The sequence below is a fragment of the Eurosta solidaginis genome, chromosome 4, assembly GCF_040869045.1.
Source record: "Eurosta solidaginis isolate ZX-2024a chromosome 4, ASM4086904v1, whole genome shotgun sequence".
In the NCBI taxonomy this organism is placed as follows: Eukaryota; Metazoa; Arthropoda; class Insecta; order Diptera; family Tephritidae; genus Eurosta; species Eurosta solidaginis.
Genome location: NC_090322.1, coordinates 192,741,811 through 192,766,491, shown reverse-complemented (window position 1 = coordinate 192,766,491; position 24,681 = coordinate 192,741,811). Strand labels below are relative to the sequence as shown.

Here is a 24,681-nt window from a genome sequence, read left to right as displayed (position 1 = left end):
AAGCTTTTTAAGCGGCAGTGTTATTCGAACCAGCACTCCAGCGATGATCGATATCGGCTTACGAAGTACGAAATTCTACATTTCAAAATTTTGTTTTATTTTTTTTAACGCGTTCAGCAAATTGAAAAAGTAAAAATGTGGGCGTGGTCTGCTCTTTTCCCTTTTTAGAATGGCTGGATTCTTTTTTTGAGAAATTTAGTATAACTGCTGTTATACGAAGTGAAAAGTCAGACTCTTTTTGGATGCTAAAAAAAACGGATAGTGCTTTGTTTACTTAAGCCTCAACCTCTACGAAAAAGTGGGTTTTGTCCAATACCTAGAAAAAAAGTTGATTTTGTCGCATACTGTTATTATTATAAATACGAAACAACAGGTTTGACTTACTTATTTGCTTTGACTTCCCCTATTCATGATATTTGGCATATCCTGATTAACTTTTCAATGCAAACCCTGCAATTTTTCCTCCAAAAATATCATAAGTTTCAGGTCTAAGTATAATAAGAATCAGGTAAAATAACAGTTGCAATGAATATTGAAAGGGCTATAACTTCTTTGTTTATTATTTGAGTAATATGGTTTCAAAGCAACATTTTCTTGAATTTTTATGCAATTTCCTTTAGTAAGGAAAAAAACATACAATAGGGGGGGGGGGTCAAATTTTGTTAGCTGACCTAATCATGTGAAAACGACTTCGTAGCTTAAAAGGACATTAAACGGAAATGTGAAGCTTCTCAAAGCCAAAATAATGACATATCAATTTTAAAATTCGGACGGCAAATAAAAAAACCTTTTTGGCTGTATTTCGAAGGATCAAAAAAAATTTTCCCGACACCCACTCAACATAATCTTCAAATTTGGGGGCGGGCATTAGCAACTTTTTTTTTGTAGGGGGGCCAACCCAGTCTAATAAATATCCCCCACTACATATTTATTCAAGTTTTCCAAGCATTAATAGTGAGGTGCATACATACATATTTATGTTAAAAATAGTGCTGCAAGTATTTATTATTCTGTACGAGTATAATAAAAATTTAACGAATGTGTTATTTCAGAAAGTTGAATTTAAAGAGGTCGTCGTAAAAAAGCTTGTGCGAGTAAAAAGTTGATATTAAAACTTTATGGTTTTCATAATTCTATTTGGATATTATTTTATTTACAAGTGCACATACAACTACACAGGCACATAGGTTGGTGCTTTTATGACCCAGTGAAATGTTGACTTAAATTATTTTTTATTTATTTTCGAAAGTTTGTTAAACTAAAACAAGGATTCACAAAAGCATTAACTATGGGCACAGTCGAATTTTGATAAAAAAAAAACAAATAAATACTAACACAGGCAGAAAGCGCACCATTTACAAAGCAAATTTACTCATTCGTTTACCCAACAAAAAATGATGTCATTTATAGTAACAAATCGTAAGTTTAGAGGCATACTAAGAGGTTTTTTGACATAAATTTTCTGAAGATAAACTCGCAAGGCAGAAAAATAAAACAAAATAAAACATTTTAAGCACTTCCTTTATATAAATGGACAAAAATCAGCGAAAAATATCTGCTTATATAAAGACATATTCTAGCTAAACTTTGATTTTTAAATTTTGACAGAAATTGCAAAAATATTTATGAGAAGTAAAAATATAAAAGTGGAGCGCTCTAGATACCAAATTTCTAAATTCATATCTAAATATTTCGATCCGTGCGCCACCTAACGGATTTTTTTCTCCTTTTCTTAAATTTTCTCGGCGTCTTATCCTATCTGTGAAGTTTTACAGTTGTAGCTCAATGAGAACTTACATAAAAATCAATCCCAAAATTCCCTCCGTTTCGTATGAATTTGCTAAATATCTCATCCAGTGCGCCTCCTAGTGAATCTTTTTGTATCGTGTCATCGGCTGTCATCGACCTCTGTATTAAGTTTGAAATTTCAAGTCTCTAGCTCATCGAGAAGTTACTTAAAAGCTGGTTTGAAAATTTTCAAATTCTTATTTAATTATTTCGATCCGTGAGCTACCTACCGGATTTTTTCCTTTTGTTGCATTGTCCGTCGTTCTAACCTATGTGTAAAGTTTCACGTTTGTCGCTCAATGTGAAGTTACTTAAAAATCGATTGCAAGATTTGTATGAAAAGCAAACATTCAACCGACCTAATATAAAGGAAGTAAATAGTTTTCAAACTCAAACATTTTAAATAATGAAAAAATTTGTTTGTAAAACTCCATCAAATGAATTACTCAATTGACAAATCTTATTTACTATGAAAGAATTTCCAACTGATCCTTTCTCATTTATAAGCAGCCGCCATGATCATCACATCAGTAGCGTGCTCCAAGTCCGGCGTCGGCGTAAAGCATGTAGGACCCATCCCAACAATTTGTAGGAAAATTAAAAGGGGCACAACGAAGCTTGGAAGGGAAGTTCGGCCCAAATCTCTGCGGCGGTTTATCAACCCTTGTATTTATTTAATTTTTATTTTCATTTCCATTTCCATTCGATAGTTTTTCATTTACAATTCATGTTCTTATTTTTAAGTTGCACAGTCCTGCCATTGAAAACTTATAGGGGAACGACCTAAACGCTTCCAGAAGACCCTTTTTCAATAGATCCAGGAGGAAAGAGCTTACAAAGGAAAGCGAGCACTATAAAGGGGGGGGGGGGGGTGGGGGGGGAGGGCAGGATATACATATCAGAAATAAAGAAAGCCAAATGGGATTCAGGAAGATTTTGCAAAAACGAGTAAATCGCAACGAATCTGCGAGGTTGACGTAAGTTCTGTCAAAAAGCCCTGTTGTTGTTGTTGTAGCGATATGGAAACTCCCCGAAGGCTTTGGGGAGTGTTATCGAGTTGCTGCTCCTTTGCCGGATGCAGATCCGGTACCAAGCCCGACCATCTCGCGAACTGTCCATGAGGAGTTCGTGGTCGCTAGAGCCTCGGCTGTTAATGAAACAGGATTCGCCACAGATAGCTGAGGTTGACAATTGGGTTTGGAGAAGCTATGTATTGCGCTGGCAACTTGAAAGGCTGCGCTATACAAACCCCATGAATCCTGTATTTTACTCGGCTCTTACGACAGACATACCTACAGCGAGAATTTTCTAACCCGTTAACCCGCTGGGTTAGGTATGGTAACTGGGCGTTTAATAGCATGGACCAATGAATATTCTAAAAGATAATACTAATTCATATTTTGCTGTTGACTCGGTTAAGTAAAAACTTGTCCCTGTACTGCCGGCGATTCTTGTTTCTAGAGGAATATCTGGCATACAACTGTAGGAAATCCAAGTTGGGTAGGCTCTTTATTTATTATTTCATTTATTATCTCAAACCCTCTAAGTCTCCGAAGCCAGATGGCATCCTTCCTGCCCAACTTCAAAGTTGTTCTTCCCGCTGACTGGCCATCATTTATAATATACCAAAGTAATGAAGCATGGCAAAAGTCGCCTCCGTGTCGAAGACAGAAATAGCTCTCATGTGTCTATTAAAGCATTATTACCAATCACTTTTTCGATGATTATTTTATAGAACTTGGAGCGCTTATTCATCTGCAAGAACGGCAAAGGGTTTGCAAGGTGGATCACTGAAAAAAGCTCTTCTCTCGATTAAAAAATAAATAAAGGGGTCCCTTGAATCCCAAAAAATTACGTTGGGTGCATTTCTAGATATCTAGATATCGAAGGAGCTTTTGGCAACGACCAGTTAGGGTTAGGAGTGGAGCGGACTTTGTGCGACAGAACTATCACAATGAAGACAGCAATCGAGAGAAAAGTGTGTCAAGAGCTACTCCACATGATATTCTGTATATCTTACTTTAGGCTGCGGTAGTACATAAGCTTCTGGTGGACCATGAAGCCAGCCCCTTCTGAGTGGTTCCCACTCCAGAGGATCTGTCAGTCCGGTCAGGACAAAATATCTGGATACCCTGCTCCATGTGTTGCAAAGCCTTAAACGTACGATAACTGCGTGGTCCGAGTTATTGGGTTAAGCTGTCAACCCTACAAAGACGGAAGTAATTTTTTTTTGCCATCCGATATAAGATCAATGCTTTAAGGTCTCCCTAGATATGGGATTATTCTTTCTGATAGGTCTATGCAGCGGGGAATTATACTAAGTTCGACGCTGTCCTGGAAACTATATTTTCTGGATAATTATAGAAAGACATTACTTGTTTTGTAATGATACAGTGGATCCATTGAAAAGAGGAATGAAATCCTTTTGGCCGGAAGCGGGTAGTAGCCGGTTTGCTCCTATTATTGTGTTAATACAAGGCGCAATATACATCCATAGCGACTTTGGGCCGAGCTTCTCTTCCAATTTGTGTCATGCTGCCTTTTAATTTTTCTTACAAATTTACTGGACGAGACCTACATGTTTTACGCCGACTCCAAACGGCATCTGCTAGCAGATCAGTTTTCACTGAGAAGCTTTTCATTGCGGAAATACACTCGAAGTGTTTGCCACATCACTGCTGAAGGGCGACTCAGCTTAGAAAACCTTTTTTGTAATTGTTATTGGTTTGTCCGGGGGTTAGACCCAGGATCTTCGGTGTGGTAGGCTGAGAACGAAGATATTCCTTATCAATGGTGACAGTCCAGCGGAACTCCATGCAGATCAAGTGAGCGTTCCCTACAGGGATATATACCACCAGCTCATCTTTCAGATCATTTCGGCATACTTGTATGTAGATTTATCCTCTCTTCTTTTTTTTTTTTCTTTTTGTAGTGACAAAGAAACTCCCCGAGGGTTTTGGGGAGTATTATCGATGTTGATAGTTCCTTGCCGATTATTTGTTCGATTCGTTCCGCAAAATAGCACCATTAATATACTGTACGATTTGATATAACCACGTTGACCCTTCTAGGTCCTTTAACGCACTCTCTCGGTGAGGAGTCGCCACTGGTGGGTGAGATTGACAATTGGAATTGGGTTGGGGGGCTGCGCTACACAACTGCTTGAATCCGGTCTTCTTAATTTATGGTGGTACAGAACGCTAGCACTCTTTTGTTGTATTTCTGCTTTGAATAGAGTGATCAGTTAAATAGAGTGAGACCCCATGCCGTAAGCCTCGTAAGAAAAAATTCTTGTGGAACGTTTTAGGTTTTTTTGGTGGGCGTGTGCTACGAGAATGTTCGCTTGATGGAAAACTTGGTGAAGTATTGCAGCAACATAAAAATTCATATGCGTGTGTGTTTATTTTTGTTATTACCCTGCAAAAAATGCGATTAGTCTAGGATGAATCCGGGTTGAGTCACAAAGGAGTATGCGACCAATGCCAGTTTTGATGTCTTTGTATGAGTTGAACTGTTCCCTTTTGTTTGAGCATGTCCTATAAATAGACTAATTGTATTCATTTATAGGATCGATATGACCAATCCCCTTTGTATTCATATGGGAACATATGAAGACTAGTCTTTTCGGTCCAGTAAGGACTCAAATAGGGCTCAGTCGCATTTTTCATGGCAACAAAAACGAAGGGTTGGCCAAACCACCAAATTTATTTGATATAAGGTTTTTGCCCGCTTTTTAAAAAGGAATAAAAAATATTCTCCGAAACTTTAGTCCTGCCCCTGGCGTAGTCGTTAAATCCTAATAATTTAGGTTCGGTATAGGGCACCGCATTTTCCTTAAATAATTCGATTTAATTACCTGTAATCTGTGTTATTTACTCATTTCATGGCCTTTTTTTTAAATTTTTCTTAAAATAGGCTATATAGATTTCAAACTGACTAATCCCAATTGTACCCGAAATGGACTAAAGAGGATCAATTATGCCCAAATTTTGACAAAAGAGATTAATTGAAGACCAATGTCTTTAAGATTAATTGCATGATTTTTTGCAGGGTATTTGTTTTAAGTCGTTTGTAGTAAATCTGTAGAACGATAGTTGTGCAATTCAGTCGAGCGGCAGAGATTGCAGTCAGTGGGTTTCATGACACTGCAGCTTCATTGAATGGTTTCCGCCAAAAATATAAATTAGAGATGAGCTAACGGGATAAAAGGTTTAACCAACATACAAGTTGTTAAATTACTGTTATAAATGCAAACAAGCGTGTGTACTCACATACGCACATAAAAACGTTCAAGTCCTAAAATTAAATTGTTGGAAAGCCAAAACAGAAATTAGTTACGAAAGTGAATGGAAATTTTGGTTAGCATAAAAAACAAACATCGTTAAATGAGAAAAAACATTAAATATATGTAAACTTTTCTAACATTTTGTAAAAAGTATGCAAACTTTCGGCTCGAGGGTAACCCATATAAAGCAAGTGTGTAATATGGCATTTAAACTTAAGCCTTTTCAGAGGACATTCGACCCAGTTATAAATAGCGTTTTCCGAGGTGATTTTCTTCTTTCTCTTGCGAGAAAGTATGGAGATGGCTTGAGTGTTTCCAAAAATAAGAGGAGAATGAAAAAGAGCAGGACCCGTATCGTGTGTTACGATTCGTATCGAATTCAAAGTTTCACTCCAACATGAAATCAAAATAGCTTTGAAATTGTGAGTCCGTATAACGACATATGTGAACTAGAGACTGCGCGGTACTAGTTGGATTTATAATTTATCATAATTTGTCTATTTATACAGTTTCATATTTATAAATTGAACGAAGAATGGATTCCGATACGAATCGTAACACGCGATACGGGCCCAGGGCTCATAACGTCTTAAACGATCACGCATTGAAAACATATTTCACTCAAACGACAAATATGTATCTGTAAAGCTTTTCGTAAAAATGATAATACATTATGAATTTAAAAAGTACTGGTAGCCACTTCCGCGGTCGCCGTGGTATGATGGTAGCGTGCTCCGCCTACCACACCGAAGATCCTGGGTACTTGCCCCGGCCAAAGCAATATAAAAATTAAAAAAACAAGTTTTTTCAATTAGAAGAACATTTCTCTAAACGGGGTCGCCCCGCGGCAGTGTTTGGCAAGCACTCCGAGTGTATTTCTGCCATGAAAAGCTCTTATCGAAAACTCATCTGCCTTGCAGATGCCGTTTGGAGTCGGCATAAAAACAAGTATGTCCCATCCCCGCGATTTGTAGGAAAAATTAAAAGGAGTATGACGCAAATTGGAAGAGAAGCTCGGCCTTAAATATCTTCGGAGGTTATCGGGCTTTACATTTATTTATTTTTTTTTGTAGCCACTCCCTGCAAAAAATCGTGCGACTAGTCCCTAAAGAGAGTTGCCCGCGATTAGTCCCGTGCAGCTATAAACAGGTACATTAGTCACGCCATAGGACATGGTCAAACCAAAGGGACCACTTCAACCCATATAAAGGGTTAACAACTAAGTATAGTCGCATGCTGCTTTGGGACTCTTCCCGGACTCATCCTAGACTAATCGCATTTTCTGCATGGCCATTTCACGTATAAGATCAATCTCAATCACCATTTCAGTGCTATTGCGATTCAAAAATTTATCTCGATCACGGATCGTATAGCATGATGCGGCCCCAGTATAGTAACAATGTCGATAATATGCCTTCCTTTCCTTTCCTTTCGTTTTCTTTCAGTTCCTTTCTTTCCTTTAAATATAAGTATCGTTTTTATCATCCGCATCTTGTCGACATAATTTGTATATTGGGTCCGTATCGTGTTATACGAGCCGTGATCGGAAAGGAAATGAAAGGATAGGAAAGGGCCATAAATATAAATGAAAGAAAGAGAAAGGAACGGAGGGGAAGGGAAAGAAAGAAAACCAGAAAATGAGGAGAGGTAAAATGGAAAGATGAGAAGTCAAAATCAAGACCAAGATTGAAGCCGGTACCAAAACCGGTTACCGTACATACATATTAGAAATTTATTATAGAATAGTGTTAAACTCGACTTTAAATTGCACATAGAAGGTTGCATGAACAGAGCGAAAGGGACTTTGGCGTTCGTCAAACGATGGTCTAAAGAATTCGATGATCCATATATTACTAAAATTCTCTTTATATCTTTGATGCGGCCAATATTAGAATATGCTTCGATAATCTGGAATCCTCGTTACCAGACGCACTGCGACAAATTAGAGTCGGTTCAAAAGCAATTCCTAATTTTTGCGCTAAGGGACTTGCGTTGGGACCCCTCAAGGATCCTTCCTCCCTACTCCTGCGGTTTAAAACTTATTCAGCTCCCTACGTTACGCAGTCGTAGGGAGATGGTAGGTATATTGTTTGTAGTAAAACTTATTAGAGGGATGGTAAATAGCCCTTTTCTGCTCGGTGAAATTTTATTTAATGTTCCCTTTCGACCATCTAGACATTTTCAACCGCTTCATTTAAGCACACGCAGATCGAATTTTGAAATGCACGAACCACTTCGTTGTCTGTGTACTGCCTTCAATAAGCACTGCAAACACATTGATACGTGTGACACACTCTACGTAATAAAGAAATATCTGCTGACTACGTTAAATACGCAATGATTTGCGTGGGTGGCTTGGAATCACGTCCTTTCCAACCTCCCACTCTTATCACCAGCTTCAGTAACTTTGGATGGGTGGCTTGGAATCACGTCTTTTTCGACAGCACTAATTATCAATTCCCGTTGGTCGGCAATACAGTCCATCCCGAGAACTGATTTAATAATGTATATACATATTTTATAATATAATTTTGTTCAATTTGTATGCTTCTGTAATTTTTCTCTAATCCGTACTATATTTAGTCTGATTAATTGTTAAATTTGTAGACTAATGAATAAATAAATAAATAAATAAATACGTTGCTATCGACTAGTTGATGGTGTGTTATCGAGTTATCAAGGTGTCATACATTTGTTATCGATAACAAAGGTTATGGATGCGTTATCGATTTTATATCGACGTGTTATCGGTTTGTTATCTAAAAGTTATGGATTTTTTTTATCGAAAAACTGTCGATTATCTATCGAATTGTTATCGATATGATGACAAAAAGTTAATGATTCGTTATAGAAAATGTATCGATTATTATAAGACAAGCTTGGGCAGACAAATAGACGAAAACACCGTCTTTGAGAGAGTGAACTGTAGTACATTCTATGGCAGCCCTCATTAACTTTTCTCTAATTGAATAACCGTTTTTATAAATTTTTGATGTTACTTTGCCGGGAAGTGGAACTCAGGAGCCTCGGTGTGGTAGGCGAAACACGCTACCACCACACCACGGAGGCTGCATAACGTTAACTTACTCAAGATAATTCTCTGTGAAAAACTGGCTTCCGCAACGCTTCCATAGTTGCCCACTGTTTAGTTGGTATCGGAATAGGAAACCGAGTTAAGCCAGTCTTTCCTTTGTTTCTTCGATTTGTGAATTGAGGTCCAAGTGTTTGCAAAAAAGTGAAATTTATCTGCTAGAGAGAGTCTATAGAGCTTCAGCTTTGAAATAAGACCGATTGTGTTTGTTAAAGGGATTCTTTATTACACGTTATCTTCTGTTGAACATGGGCTTTATACAAACACGGCACGGGAACACACACGCTTTACCGATGGCGTCCAATTAATGATGTGAAGGGCTTGTTGAATACAATGGCGATAAATGTAGAGCATGGGCTGTGCTGACTTGAATGAGTGAAGAGGCAGGAGATTATGCATTAATAGTAATAAACCCAACCCTGTAATTACCTCAAAACTTGCTCCGATGCAACCGGCAGTCTTCCCTTTCGGGTCTTATCAGGAACGTTATTTCTGGTTATATGTATATCCCGCCTTTCTTAGGCAGAGTTATGCATGTAAGGCGACGAACTCGTAAGATCTTGAATTCTAAGAAATTTTTTCTTACTGAACTCAACCTCAATAAACTGTTTTCTTAAAAGAAAAGTTATGCAAAGAATAATAAAATAACAACATTTTAATGACTACGACTACATGAATCCAATAAAGCCATCAACAAGCAACACATATAGGTGGATTGATCTGAACATGCAATCAAAGTGCCGGGCTTTTGTTGTCTTCATTGCATTGTTGTTTGAAAATAAAATTTTTACTACATCACAGGAGCGTAGTTTGTGAGTGGAGCTCATCGAAAAACCAAACACAGGACCTAGAAAATTTGAAGTTAGGGTTACTGTGATATCTCACAGGCCTTATAGGGGATACATTATACTCCTGAACACTGATAATTAACAATGATAAGGAGAACTCTCCGTGGTGGATGGAGACACTTAGTGACTTAAGGCTTTCAGTAGAAGGCCGGATAGAAATTCCAACAATTTTTATTAGGAAGAGTGACCTTAGATGAACAATGCGCCTTTTCAAGCTTAATTCAGAGATATTTGGGTGGCACCTCTAGCCAGCTGGCTTCCAATCACGCCAGTTGTCTGATGTTGGCATATGTCCCAAAACATTGGAATATCGTCAAAGCCATATAACTCCTAAAGGCGGGAAAAGTTCTCAAGACTTTCCCAAAGACTTTGAGTCTGTTCTCTCTTCTTCAAAAGTGCTCGACAGTCTGATTCATTTTCAATTCTTTGCAAAGGCTTTGTGCTAGTCGCCTTAATTGACATTGAAGGAGCCTTCAAAAATATCCTAACACCTGCTATTGAAAGGCTCTGGGCGTTGGGAGCCGAATGGTATAATTCATTGAAAGACTGCTGAGCGTCAGAACTGTCACAGCTGAATGAAAAGCAGTGACGGCTCAAAAAGAGGTGAGAGGGGTGCGGCATATGGGAGTGACATTTCTCATGCTATATGACCTACATAGTAGTGGCTGCCAAGTCTATCCGTATAAGTGGAAAGTTTTGAATAATCTGAGCGATATTTTACACATGAACTTCAGTGCCATGGCCAGGTGGCTCAAATCACGCGAATAACATGTCAACACAAGTAAAATGAAGCTGGGTTTGTTTACAAGGAGGTGCAGCATCATCATTAAATGGCATTTAACCGTCTAAGCGATTTCGTAAAAAGCAGCGCCAACTTTCCCTCTTTCGCGATAATTGACGCCGATTGGGAGCACCAAGGAAGACTAAGTCTTCCTGCCTATTCCAACTTACTGGAGGCCTCTCTATTCCTCTGCTTCCAAATGGTGCTGTCGATTGAAAAACTTTCTTGGTACGGCTTCTTCGCCCATTTGCATACCCACAGATGATTTTAAACTTTTATTCGCTGCATTTTTCTTTATATCTGCTTAACGCTCATACAGCTCGCATTAAATCTCCTTCGATACTCTCCGTCGACATCATGAACAAAACCATTAATATTCCGGATAAATTTTCTTTTGAACACTCGAAGAGCCATCTTATCTCGACGCCGTCCATGATTTCGAGCCATACATTAGGACAGGCATTATGAGCGCCGTAACGAGCGTTTTTCGGGCAGTCGCAAGCGTTATCTACCGGGGTAAAGTAAGTTGAGGTGGCAAGTTGTCATGGAAGCTGAATGTGGAGGGCAGGAAGACTTCGGTTGATGTATATTATATACAAGGGCCAAATTTGTGATATGATGGTCGCCCAGATTTTCTATGGAGCTTTGATCTAATGGGAATCACTATTCACTTTTTTCGCGGCCAAGAGGCAGGAAGTGTGCAGCGACAGGCGCTATAAATCTTCGAGATGCGGTATATAAGCGTGTAAATCACAGACACTTTATCCGTCTGATCGTCAGCGACTTCGTATACGGCAGTACAGACTACTGTGTGCCTTCTCAAGTGCCTTTTGCTTAATTTATCACTGATTTTCCTTCAAAAAGGAAGGAATGAGAAGAGAGTTTGGCGAACATATGAAATGAATTTTGTGACTGAAGGTCCGTTAGGAATTTTAATATTTGTATAGTAAGTCAGGCTGATATCAAAACGCTCAGCTCTACCACCGGAAGGATGAGGACGATCAGATACAAATTATTTGGATAACAAGGTATAAGGATATCTCTGAAAATTATCAGGCTGTTCGCCTGTACTTGCGAAACGAGCGTGGCTCCCTGTAGAGACTTTGGGATGTGACTCGACACTTGTTCACTACCGGCCCATCTGTAGCCTTGAGTGAATTAAGCGCTGGGCTGACACCGTCTTTTGCTACGTGTTGGGGTCTCTATTATGCTCGGCGGAACTGTTAGGTTTGCCAAATTACATCAGGCCAGGCGAGATGTAAATTCTCGGACGGAGCGTATTCGACTTCCCGGTGGAATATTCAACAGCAATTCGTTAAATAAATGCAAGCCAGTAGAGAATATGTGAACTCAATGGACCAAAAAGGTGCTCCAATGAGCTGTCGTTTAACTCGGCAACAGCCACCCAATCAAATCTAACCCTGCCCAGCCTGGGGGGTAATATGGCACAAACATTTCTATCATTTTGGGCTTGTGTCCTTACTTGTTTCATTCTCATGTATATTCATTAATTGGAAAAAATTATTCATTTAGCCTTAGTTAATTAAGACCTTTAAAAAAATATCGCTCCTTATGCTCAAGGCTGGCTACCTACACCTTTGACTAAATTTATAGTCGTGTACATACAAGAGGAGTGCCCGCCCGCCATGCAAATGAACGTTTATGCACAAGCCCGTTTGAGCAAATTATGAATACCTGGTAGGAGTATTATGAAATTGTAGAGTTTGGCATATTGGCAGCTTTGGGTACACATAAAATCACATTACGCCTCTTTTGAAGTCAAATGAAACTTTTTTAAATCAAATAAAACTATTTTCAATTCAAATGATATTTTTTTTAACTTTTACAAATCAAATTAAATTTTTTTAAAATTAAATGAAGTTTTTTTAAATCAAGTGTAATTAAACTTTTCTCAAGTAAAACTAAACTTTTTCCAAATCAAGTGAAACGTTTTAATCAAAATTCAACTTTTTTCGAATCGAATGAAACTTTTTACAATTAATCTTTTAAAATCAATTGCAACTTTTTTCAAATAAAAACATTTCAAACCAAATAACACTTTTTCAGATCAAATAGAGCTTTTCAAATCAAATTAAACTTTTTCCAAATCTAACGAAACTTATTAAAAAAAAAAAAAAAACATTTCAAACCAAATTACACTTTTTTCAAATTATATGAAACTTTTTTCAAGTCAAATAAAACGTTTTTCAAATCAAATGAATTTGTTTTCAAATCAAATCAAACATTTTTAAGTGAAATTTAACTTTTATCAAATCAAATAAATTTTTCAAAGTAATCAAATTTTTTTTTAAATGATGTAAAACTTTGCTCAACTGAAATGAAAATTTTTCAAATTAAATGAAACTTTTTCAAATTATATGCAACTCTTTAAAATAAAATCAATCTTTTCTTAAAATCAAAGGAAAATTGATTCAAATCAAATTACACTTTTTTAAAATAAAAAATGAAATTTTTTGAAAACAAATGAAACTTCTTTCAAACCAAAGCAAATTAGACTTTTTTCAAATGATATGAAGTTTTTTCTAATCAAATGAAACGATTTGAAAAAAGTTTCATTTGATCTGTAAGTGCGTTTGATATTTGAGCATCAATATATATTGCGACTCCAATTTCCTAGACGGAGTTACATATATACCATATCATCTCAACGGAACAGGGTTTCTTTGCTAGTCACAATTCAATTCGTAAAGGCAACTCCGTTTCACTTCATTTTATATTTACCTTTCTACTTTCAGCCGGCATACTTGAGGTGCGCATCCGTTGCCTCTGTCTACTGCCCTGTAACTGTGCAATGGTCGCTGAACTGCTATGTAATATATTAGAACCAGTACGGTGTACCCCATCGGTGCCCATATTCACTCCCGCGCCTACGCCTCCAATGCTGCCGCCGTCATCAATTACATCCAGCTCATAGTGACTATCATTTAAATCGTCATGGTTGTTGTTGTTATTCTGGCTGCTCTGATGATGATGATGATGCGGATGATGATGCGTATGATGATGATGCTGATTCATAGTAGGTGAGTCCCCGGCATGCAGTGGTGTGTCGCTTAATATTTCGCCAGCACTTGTTGTCGCATCCTCCAATACAGAGGCTAACGCCGACGATGACCCACCCAATAAATCCATATTTGCCGCTATGCTACCACCGCCAGCACCACCGATGCCACTACCGAAAAGCAATTGTGTGGTGGAGGAATATTGCGGTGAGACAGCACCGGACATAGCTTGCTGAAAGGTGAGCACACCAGTGCTGCTACCACTACCACTGCCACTGCCGTTACCGCTACCATTTCCGGTAATTTCGATGCCCATGGAGTGTAACGATGGAAGGCGTGTCAGTTTGCTACTTACTGGTGATTTGGCCAGCGCGATTCGATCTCTGTAAATAAATGTGAATTTAATTGTTAGTGAAGGGGATGATGATAATAGTTGGAGCATCTTTGTGTGTGTGTATATGAGATGCTGACATTTAATTAAATAACCTTGTAGCTTTCTTTTACAGATATCATTCTGATAGTTGACCATATTTTTTTGTTTACCTTTTGCTAGATGTCCACAGGGTTTTTCGAATATACGTAGATACTTATGTATGTATGTATGTACGTATGTATGTATGTATGTAGGAAGAGAAACTGGTATAAATACAGTTGAGTGACCCGTCTCGAGTAAATTTTTCCTCTCTCTTTTTACCTGTCAAACCCCCTTTCTCGTTTTGTTTTCCTTTCGAGATTCTCATTCTCTAATCGTAGTCTTTTTATGAAGTTTGCTATATGGGGTAACGCAAAATGCAAGCGTAAGTTTAATCAGAACACTGTAGCTTAATGTGGGAAGAATCTTCGTGGTAGAGTTTATATGAGCGAAATCAGACAGCAAATTAAGGCAAGATAAGACGTGTTATTAATTTTTTTTACAGAAATTTTAACTGTTTGTTATCAATTTTTTATATCGGTTTGTTATTACGGGTTTTGGGCGTGTTATCCATTTTTTTATCTGCGAGCTATCGGTTTATGATCGAAGTGTTATACATTTGCTATCAGTCAAATAAACCAATTACCGATTTTGTATCGACGGGTTGTGCGCTTATTAACGTCTTTTATCGAAAAGTTATCTATTATTTATCGAAAAGTTATGGATTTATTATCGGAGTGTTACCAATTTGTTATCGGTCTGTTATATATTTGCAATCGATATGCTTGTTATGAAACAGACACCGATAAAACTTGAACGTTAAATCGATGACCCATCTGTATCCGCCGGCAAAAAAGCCGATTGAAGGCGGCTAAGATGGTTTAAAATTCAGACTACCCTATGAAGACGTAGCCTTAAAGTCCACAGTTATGACCAACATTTTATTTTTTACATTTCAGATCGTGGTATAAGCCTTTGAAGGGGTGAGACTGAAAACAATCATGTGGAAGTCATGCCAACTTTATCCATCTCGAGAGGATCCCCGCAAATTTGAGGGGATGTCAAAAAAGGGGTTCATGCTTCGTCATTGTGCTGGGAAATTGCACCGTAGAGCTCGAGGGCCTTCTTTACTCCTCGTTTCTTTATAAGTAACAATGCTGCGGCAACCAAATGCAAGAAATTTCGATTAATCGGGCGAAGATGGCTATCTTGAATTGATACCCAATCGCTCAGTACAGAAGATGTATAGATATAGACGTGACTTCCCATGGTGCAAAGACTCATGCCGCCAATTCAAAAAATATTTTAAGCCAGTCCCTGAAAACTGAGGTATCGAATCTCTGAGTAAGCTCTCCATATTTACATTATTTCCATCTAGGTAAGAGGATCCAGTAGTTTGTATCAAATACCATCATGACATTTTGGTAGTTCGTTTCACTTTTGATATGACATTTTTTAAATCGCGCAGAATATTGCTACCTCAATATGTTCGCTCTTTTCAGAGACCATGTCCGTCCGTCCGTCCGTCCGTCTCTCCGTTAACACGATAACTTGAGTAAATATTGAGATATCTTCACCAAATTTGGCACACGAGCTTATCTGGACCCAGAATAGATTGGTATTGAAAATGAGTGAAATCAGATGATAACCACGCCCACTTTTTATATATATAACATTTTGGAAAACACAAAAAAACTGATTATTTAGTAAATAATACACCTAGAATGTTGAAGTTTGACATGTGGACTGATATTGAGACTCTTGACAAAAATTTGAAAAAAGTTTTTAAAATGGGCGTGGCACCGCCCACTTGTGATAAAATCAATTTTACAAATAATATTAATCATAAATCAAAAATCGTTAAACCTATCGTAACAAAATTCGGCAGAGAAATTGCCTTTACTATAGTAAATGCTTTGAAGAAAAATTTACGAAATCGGTTAAGGACCACGCCCACTTTTATGTAAAAGATTTTTAGAAGGGTCGTGGACGAAACTAATAAGCTATATCTTTACAAAAAAGAGCTTTGTATCAATGGTATTTCAATTCCCAAGTGGATTTATAACAATAAATAGAAAAAACATCATATTTAAAAAATGGGCGTGACACCGCCCCATTTATGACTAAGCAATTTTCTATGTTTCGGGAGCCATAACTCGAAGAAACATTAACGAATAGTTATCAAATTGGGTACCTACACAAATTTTCCCTATAGTAGAAAATATTTCCAGTAAAAATTGATGGGATCGGTTAAAGACCACGGCAACTTAGATACAACACAAGTTTAAAAGGGTCGTAGACTAGAATAATAAGCTACAACTTAGCAAAAAATAGTTTTGAATCAATGATATTTCACTTATCAAGTTTTACTGCAAATGGGGAGAATTTTTTTTTATTGGGCGGTGCCAGGTGTTATGTAGAAAAGTAATTTATCTGAAATGAAATGTGCAATTGAAGCTCACGCTGGGTATATAATGTTCGGCTACACCCGAACTTAGACACCTTTACTTGTTCTTTATTTCTTCTCCACTTTCCTCGTCTTCTCCTGCTTCTTTGATTTCCCATTCACTTTTTCTCTTACTCCTCATTTTAACTATTTCCTTATCTTTTTTCTCCGCTATCCTTTTCACTGCTCTCTTGCTAATTCCCATACTGTTTTCTCCTTTCACATTCTTTTTTGTTTGCTCTTCTGGTTTCTGTCTGCATTCCCATCATGCTTTTCGAATTCCTCTCCTGCTCACCTTCTCTTTCTTTTCGTTATTTTACTACTCCTATTCCTTTCCCTTTCCAGTTTCATTGCTCTTTTTATGGCATACTATCTTCAAATTTCCCTCTTTCGTCATCTTTCTTTTCCAACTTCCTTTTCCATATTTCCCTTCCAATTTTTGTTCCTTCCACTTCTTTTTCTCAACCCCTTCTTTCTGCTCCACACAAACTGTTTTTTTCCGCCCCTTTCCTTTTTTCTTCTACTTTCCCTTTTCCACTTTCTCCAGAAAAACAAGTAGTCGCACTCTCTTACAAAGTTTAATTCTTTCTTTAAAAGCATTTAAAAATTTCTCTTTAAACATAGAAAGAAAAAATTTGTTATTCATTTAAGAATTTCAATTGGTATTTCTTTTCGGCGTTTCCTTATATTTACCTTTTGCTGCAGTCACGAAATAGTTGTTCGCTTCACTGTCATTTCACATCCTTCCATTTGGAGGCATTTGCAGGCAATGCCTTTTTATCTACCTCAAACTGAAAAACCTCTTATATGACCATATCAAGTATAGCCGCATGGACACGTGCTTCACTGCAATATTATGCTGCAGATATGCAGTTGTATGAGTTTGTATTGTGGGCCTACTTGAGCTCAGCGGGCATCCCTTGCTGCCGTTTAAATAAATTGCGTACATATATAAACGTTCCTACTATATTGCTTGACGTTATTATATTGCCTGACGTTGCATGCAATATCATGCAATATTTATCAGTAAGCTTGCTTCGTTCATGCACCCACCTAGACGTATGAGCAACTATTGCATGTGGCACGTAAAGTGCATTATAAGGTTGGTCCTTAAATTATGAGAAAATATATAATATCCATCATGTACTTGTACAAAAGAAAATCAAAGATAGTTAAAACCTTCTTATATCAAACTTATCACAATCGGAAAAGCTTTTTATTGAGTCATGCCCTTTCGTCCGTCCGTTGACACATTTCTTGAGTAAACATTGCGATATCTTTATGAAATGTGGTGTAGATTGGTATGGAAATTAATTGGTAGCCACGCCCACTTTTTCAATATCGAAAATTTCGAAAAATTTAAAATAGTGCTATAGTTTATTACCAAGGCCAATAAAGTCATGAAATTTGATATGCTGACTTTATGACGCAAAATACAAGTTTGATACAATTTTGAAAAATTTGAGAATAAAATAAAGTTTAGCGAGCGTTCCTTCCGATTAGCGTCGTGCTCCTTTTTAATTTTCCTACAAGTTGGCGGGACGAGTCTAATTTAAATTTGGTAGAGATATTGTCATTGTCACCTATACACGTTGTGAAAATTAACACAGTCGGTTGGCAACCACGCCCATTTAAAAAGAATTGTTATCAAAATTTCGAAAAAATGGAAAAAATGCGATAATTCATTACCAAGCACCGATTAAGTAACGAAACTTTATATTTTGAATAGCTCTATGACAAAAAATTGAAATTTGGTAAAATTTTGGAAAATGGGCGTAGCAGAAGAAAATTTTGAAAATATTGAAAGCCGTAAATGAATTAAAAATAAAAGCAAAAGTCACGCAAAGCTAGCGCAATTTGGTAAGAAATCATGTCCAATTTTTATACCCAGCTTTCCGTCCGTCCGATAACTTGACAAACAATAACCGCGTAGATAGTTTTGCCATACAAGATCTTCGCTGTCTTACGTCTAGGGCAATCCTTATGCGGCTGTAGATGATGTTGTGTTGAAAATTACATAGGAAGCACTGCTGGATTGTTGTGCACGTAATGATTAATCATTGTAACCAAGAAAATGTAAGCCAATGATGACTTCGTTCAAGATATCCGTCACAAAAAAGTTTTGATAACTGACCACACTGCCAACTTTAACTTCAGAACTCGGATGTCTTCTCTTTTTATTGACCACAACTTATCGTGTTGCAATAGTTTCAACCTTTTATTGAGCAAGTTTCTTCAAATAATGGAATGTGAGGCACTCTTGCTCAGAGCGATAACCCGCCTGATGATAAAATTTCACTTCAACCGATGGGCTTTGAAAGCTGCCCGCTCATAAGAACGAAGCTATTTCCTGAATAAGGGTATGCGAAACCGTTCCAGTAAGTGCCTCTTTAGTATTCACATAGGAAGCTCGCTTCCTTCTAACATTCCCTATTTATTTGATTACCGAGTCTAATGCTATCGATGGTCAACACAAACTCTGATAAGCCTTTTGGGCGGATTTCTGCAACGCTATTTGGTATATTTCGTTTCCTGTGCTTGCTTCCGTATCCCCTCTCCGTAGGGGCTATCAACGCTCCCAAATTTTTCTGCTTTGCCACTTCTACCTAGAAATTGTTGGTGTAGACTAGTTTGATTTTATTGACAAATAGGTTTTATAGGTTTTTTTTTTCAAAGGTAGGTTTTATAAAATTTAAAATCTAATTGTGAAGATGCCTGCATTAAAGATTTGTATATAAGAAAGAGACCGCCCTACTACTTATCGCAAAACTAGATCTAAACAGCGATGAACTAATAATATAAAAGTTTTCTGAAAACGCGAAAAACTGTCGGCTCTCATATTCTCGCAAATGGAATTTTTAGTTATTATAAAGATTTTTAGCGGTGATTAGTAAAGCTTTTGTACCAACGATTAAACATGTCGGTCGATATTGAATCGAGAAACCCGGAGGTAGGCATAACTTCATAATTTCAAATTTTTGATTTATCTCAATTTATATCCAGGCGTGTAACATGCATACAAAATTGCATGTAATTCTTGTACATATTAACATGAAAGTATACTTCAAAGTTTAAAATTTCACGAAAAGTTCAACTTTTCAATTTGCTTCTAGTGGCACACCTGGAACTTTACTACTTTTCATGCAGCTGGTAATGGAGTAAGCTATTTTATGCGCCCATGAAGTGGACATTGTTGAGGCATATTGATGAAGGTGTGTGTGTTTAATGGTTCATGGAATTCGTGAATGTACGGCTGTGTGTTAATTACTATGCATTTATGCCTGATTCGCCAATTTGTATACATTCCCTTTCACGTTAGCTTTAAAATAGAATGCAGTTAAAATTCCTACCTAATTATGGAACTAATTTCGTTTAGTTGGAGTAAAAAAGATAAACATTTCTGTGGCTCAATGTTGCGGTTGATAATTGGATTCGAGAGGTAAGATATATGGCGAGAGAGTGACAGAGTAAGAAAGGCAGGGTAGGAAGAGGAGGTTGAAACAAGTGGGGGAAAAGAAGAGGGAGAGGAGGGGCAGAAACACGATAAGAATATGGGTGAGGGTAAGGACAAGGAAAAGGATAAGGATAAGGATATGGATAACGATAAGGATAAGGATAAGGATAAATATAAGGATAAGGATAAGGATAGGGATAAAGATAAATATTAGAATGAGGATTAGGATCAGGATAAGGATAAGGGTAAGGATAAGGCCACCGTGGTGTGATGGTAGCGTGCTCCGCCTACCACACCGTATGCCCTGGGCTCGCACCCCGGGCAAAGCAACATCAACATTTTAGAAATAAAGTTTTTCAATTAGAAGAAAATTTTTCTAAGCGGGGTCGCCCCTCGGCAGTGTTTGGCAAGCGCTTCGAGTGTATTTCTGCCATGAAAAGCTCTCAGTGAAAACTCATCTGCCTTGCAGATGCCGTTCGGAGTCGACATAAAACATGTAGGTCCGGTCCGGCCAATTTGTAGGGAAAATCAAGAGGAGCACGGAGAAAATTGGAAGAGAAGCTCGGCCCAAAATCTCTTCGGAGGTTGTCTTACATTTATTCATTTAAGGATAAGGAAAAGGATAAGGATACGGATATGGATAACGATGAGGATAATGATACGGGTAAGGATAAGTGGAAGGATAAAGATTAGAATGAGGATAAGGATCACGATAAGGATAAGGGGTTTTTTGTTCTGTGGTCTCTACACGCTAGCCGCGCTTCGAGAAAAGGTAAGGATGCAGATAAGGAAAAGGATAGGATAATGATAAAGATAACGATAAGCATAAGGAAAAGGATTAGGATCAAAATAAGGACAAGGATAAAGATAAGGACAATGAAGGTAGGAAAAGGATAAGGTAATGATAAAGATAAGGATAAGCATAAGCATAAGGAAAAGGATTAGGATAAAAATAAGGACAAAGATAAAGATAAGGATAATGACGATAGGATAATGATAAAAGTAAGGATATGCATAAACATAGGGAACTGGATAAGGTTAAGGAAAAAGATAGGATAATGATAAAGATAAGGATAAGCATAAGGAAAAGGATTAGGATAAAAGTAAGGACAAGGATAAGGATAAGGATAATGATGAGGATAAGGATAAGGATAACCACAGGGATAAGGAGAAGAAGAAGGAGAAAAGAGAAATAGAAGGAAACATAGAGAGAAGGAGAAGCATAACAAGTAAGGATGGCTAAGTTCGGGTGTAACCGAACATTACATACTCAGCTTCCAAATTAAAGCTTGCAAAACTTTTAAATAACTTTCTTTTGAAACTGGGACGTGCCACGCCTATTGTCCAAAATTTTACTAGTTTTCTGCATCATAAGGTCGACCCACCTACCAAGTTTCATCGCTATATCCGTCTTTGGTAATGAATTATCGCACTTTTTCGGTTTTTTTTTTAATTTTCGATGTCGAAAAAGTGGGCGTGGTTATAGTCCAATTTCGTTCGTTTTAAATAGCGATCTGGGATGAGTACCCAGGAACTTACGTAAGAAATTTCATTAGATACCTCAAAATTTACTCAAGTTATTGTATTTACGGACCGACGGACGGACATGGCTAAATGAATTTATTTTTTCGCCAGATCATTTTGATATATAGAATTCTTTATCTATCTCGATTAGTTTATGCCGTTACGAGGTACCGTTTTGCGAACAAAATTAATATACACTGTGAGCTCTGCTCAGGTGAGTATAAAAAGAAGGGGAAGAAGGAGTAGAAAGTTTAAATGGAGAAGGGGGGGGGGGGAGAGGCAGAAGGAGAAAGAAAAGGGGAAGAAGAGGCATACGTAGGAGAACGAAAAAGTGGGCAAAATGAATTCAAGGGCGTTGACTGCAATGGTATGAAAAGCCATGTATTCCAATAAAATGCGTATTACGCTCCACAGTCAGGAAGCTAAAATCAAGCTCTACCAGTCCCCTCCCTTGCCAGTCTCGCTATATTGTGCAGAAGTAAAAATACTGACGACAGCAGATGAGAAGTAATAGGAAAGAAAAATCCTTTGAAAGTTTACTGATGATACTTATGCAGTCATAAAGATAGTTCAGCGAATTATACTAAGGCAGCTACGCTAGCTAGGCCATTTAAAACGAATGAAAAAATATGCTCTGGGCGAGAAGGCCCCCTTATCGCAATCTGTCTATGGAAGCTGAGAAAGCGGGATGCCCCAACTCAGGTGGAAGGGCCAGGTGGAAAACGATTTAAGTTCTTGTTGTGTTTAAACACGGCGCCAGTTAGTTGTACATATGTTCTACATATACAATTATTTTCATCTTCATACTAAATATGACCATTAAGTAAGGTCTTAATTTTCTCTATTTACCGTGTACTACTATGACTTAAAGAAGTCGTACTTCCGCCCGTCACTGTGGCATGGTGATTGCGTAAATTCGTAATATCAGCGAGTGTTGTACTCTCGCCACGACTATAACTCATATCGGATGCCAAGAGATTTGTAACTATCGATGAGGAACGTCGTCTGGCCAGTAATGGTGATTTTTGCGCACGTTTGGTCTAAAAAAGAGAAACCAATTTTTAAAATTTTATAAAAGCTTCTTCTCTTATATTCTTAAATAAAGTTTAATCGATTTGAGAAGCATAATAACTTATCATGCATGTAAGTTGTTGTTGCTTAGGGATCGCTCTTTCATTTATAACTTGAGAATATCTTCAAAGCCTCTTTCTTCCGGATGTGGGATTCGAACAAGCAATTAAACAATAAAGGGCAATCCACAGTCGGCAACAACAACTAAAACGTTTTGTTATTGTGTTCCTTGAAATAGTATAATGCAAAAAACTGTTCTTAAAGCTGCTACCAACAACAATGTATAGCCCCCATACATGCAAACTAACGAAAGTATTAATAAATGCAACAGAGGACAATCAGAAAAACTTGTACAATACCAAGACGTGATTCTGGGCAGGTAAGTTTACCTAAATAATTTGTTGAACCAATTAACAAATTCAAATATCTTTAGAATTGGCTATTTTAATTAACATTCATGTGGTGACGAATATGAGCATCACTAAGTGATACTCCGGCCACCGTGGTGTGATGGTAGCTTGCTCCGCCTACCACACTGGGTTCACACCACGGGCAACGCAACATACAAATTTTAGAAATAAGGTTTTTCAATTAGAAGAAAATTTTTCTAAGCGGGGTCGCCCCTCGGCAGTGTTTGGCAAACGTTCCGGGTGTATTTCTGCCATCAAAAGCTCTCACTGAAAACTCATCTGCCTTGCAGATGCCGTTCGGAGTCGGCATAAAACATGTAGGTCCCGTCCGGCCAATTTGTAGGGAAAATCAAGAGGATCACGACGCAAATTGGAAGAGAAGCTCGGCCTTAGATCTCTTCGGAGGTTAAGGCGCATTTACTTATTTTTTTACGTGATACTAGCACAACTAAGCTAATACTAAGCAGCCACTCGTGTGTACGTAAACAAATCAATCATCATTTAAATACATACATACAAGGAAACGGAGAGATACTCACAAAAACATGTAATCATCAGCCGAAGTAGTGCTCACATATATACACGCATATGGCTACAAACTACAAATATACATGTATATGGCTGGTAACCAAGTATGAAGTTCGCGAAATTACTAGAACTTAGGAGAATGGGTGAACGAGGAAACCGAGAGCATAAAAGCAGCGCAAGCCGAGGCATGACTAATCAGTTTGATTTAAGCACGCTATTAGTTGTGAAGTGAAGTATAATTGTGAAGTATAAGTACTCTCAAAGTAGTCAAATAAAGACCATTTTGCATTATTGAATATTGGAGTTATTTATTCAACAGTTTAGCGATTCGAACGTTAGCAGAAGGTTTGGAATAAGCGGGATTTCCCAAGATTCGTTACAATGTTTTATATTGACTCGATTTTATGCTTTTCACATAGTTGAGTCTAAGTTCACCGCAGCACGAATTCAATTCATCACATGGTTGCCCTCATTTGGCGTGCAATTCATGGCATAAGTTTTTGTTGAATTATGTCCTAATTTTAAATACTCTCTTTGGCTTAACTCAGTAAATGAATAAATGAATGCATTTATATTTCATGAGCGTAGCAAGTAAGCTACATAATGTAACTTACGTATTTGCATTCTTTGTACTAGGTCAATTTTGACGAATAAATTTTTAGCTGAGCTTGGTCAATTTAAGCATTTTGGTTTGAGTTTAGTGAATTTTAATCCCGCTGCGTGACTCTCCAAGTGTAGGATTACTTTAAATTTCATGGTCTGCGTAATTCTCCGTACCTGAGACCGCGTTTATCATATCTTCGGGCACGAGTGCGCCCTATGTGAACTTCGTGGATACTCTCACGCTTATGAGCTTGGCATCCCTATCTCCTTTGCAGAGAGGTATATGACTCACATACGTGCTGACACTGCCCTCTTTCGTTATTGGGATAAGTGCGAGGGCACGAGTGCGCCCTATGTGAACTTCGTGGATACTCTCACGCTTATGAGCTTGGCACCCATTCTCCTTTGCAGAGAGGTATA

The 24,681-nt window shown here is 37.7% G+C and overlaps 1 protein-coding gene and 1 long non-coding RNA gene across 7 annotated transcripts in view; one reads left to right on the top strand and one right to left on the bottom strand.

The window, feature by feature from the left end:
• LOC137250822 (uncharacterized) overlaps window positions 1-24,681 on the bottom strand; it is a 345,007-nt gene that overhangs the window by 59,554 nt on the left and 260,772 nt on the right. For all 6 annotated transcript variants that reach the window (XM_067784380.1, XM_067784381.1, XM_067784383.1 and 3 more), the window contains 2 exons: window positions 22,499-22,689; window positions 13,536-14,196 (listed from right to left, as the gene is read on the bottom strand). In XM_067784380.1, coding sequence (XP_067640481.1) covers window positions 13,536-14,196; window positions 22,499-22,689 — 852 coding nt within the window. The remainder of the gene's footprint in view (window positions 1-13,535; window positions 14,197-22,498; window positions 22,690-24,681) is intronic.
• LOC137250823 (uncharacterized) overlaps window positions 1-24,681 on the top strand; it is a 226,465-nt gene that overhangs the window by 95,595 nt on the left and 106,189 nt on the right. The window lies entirely within an intron of this gene.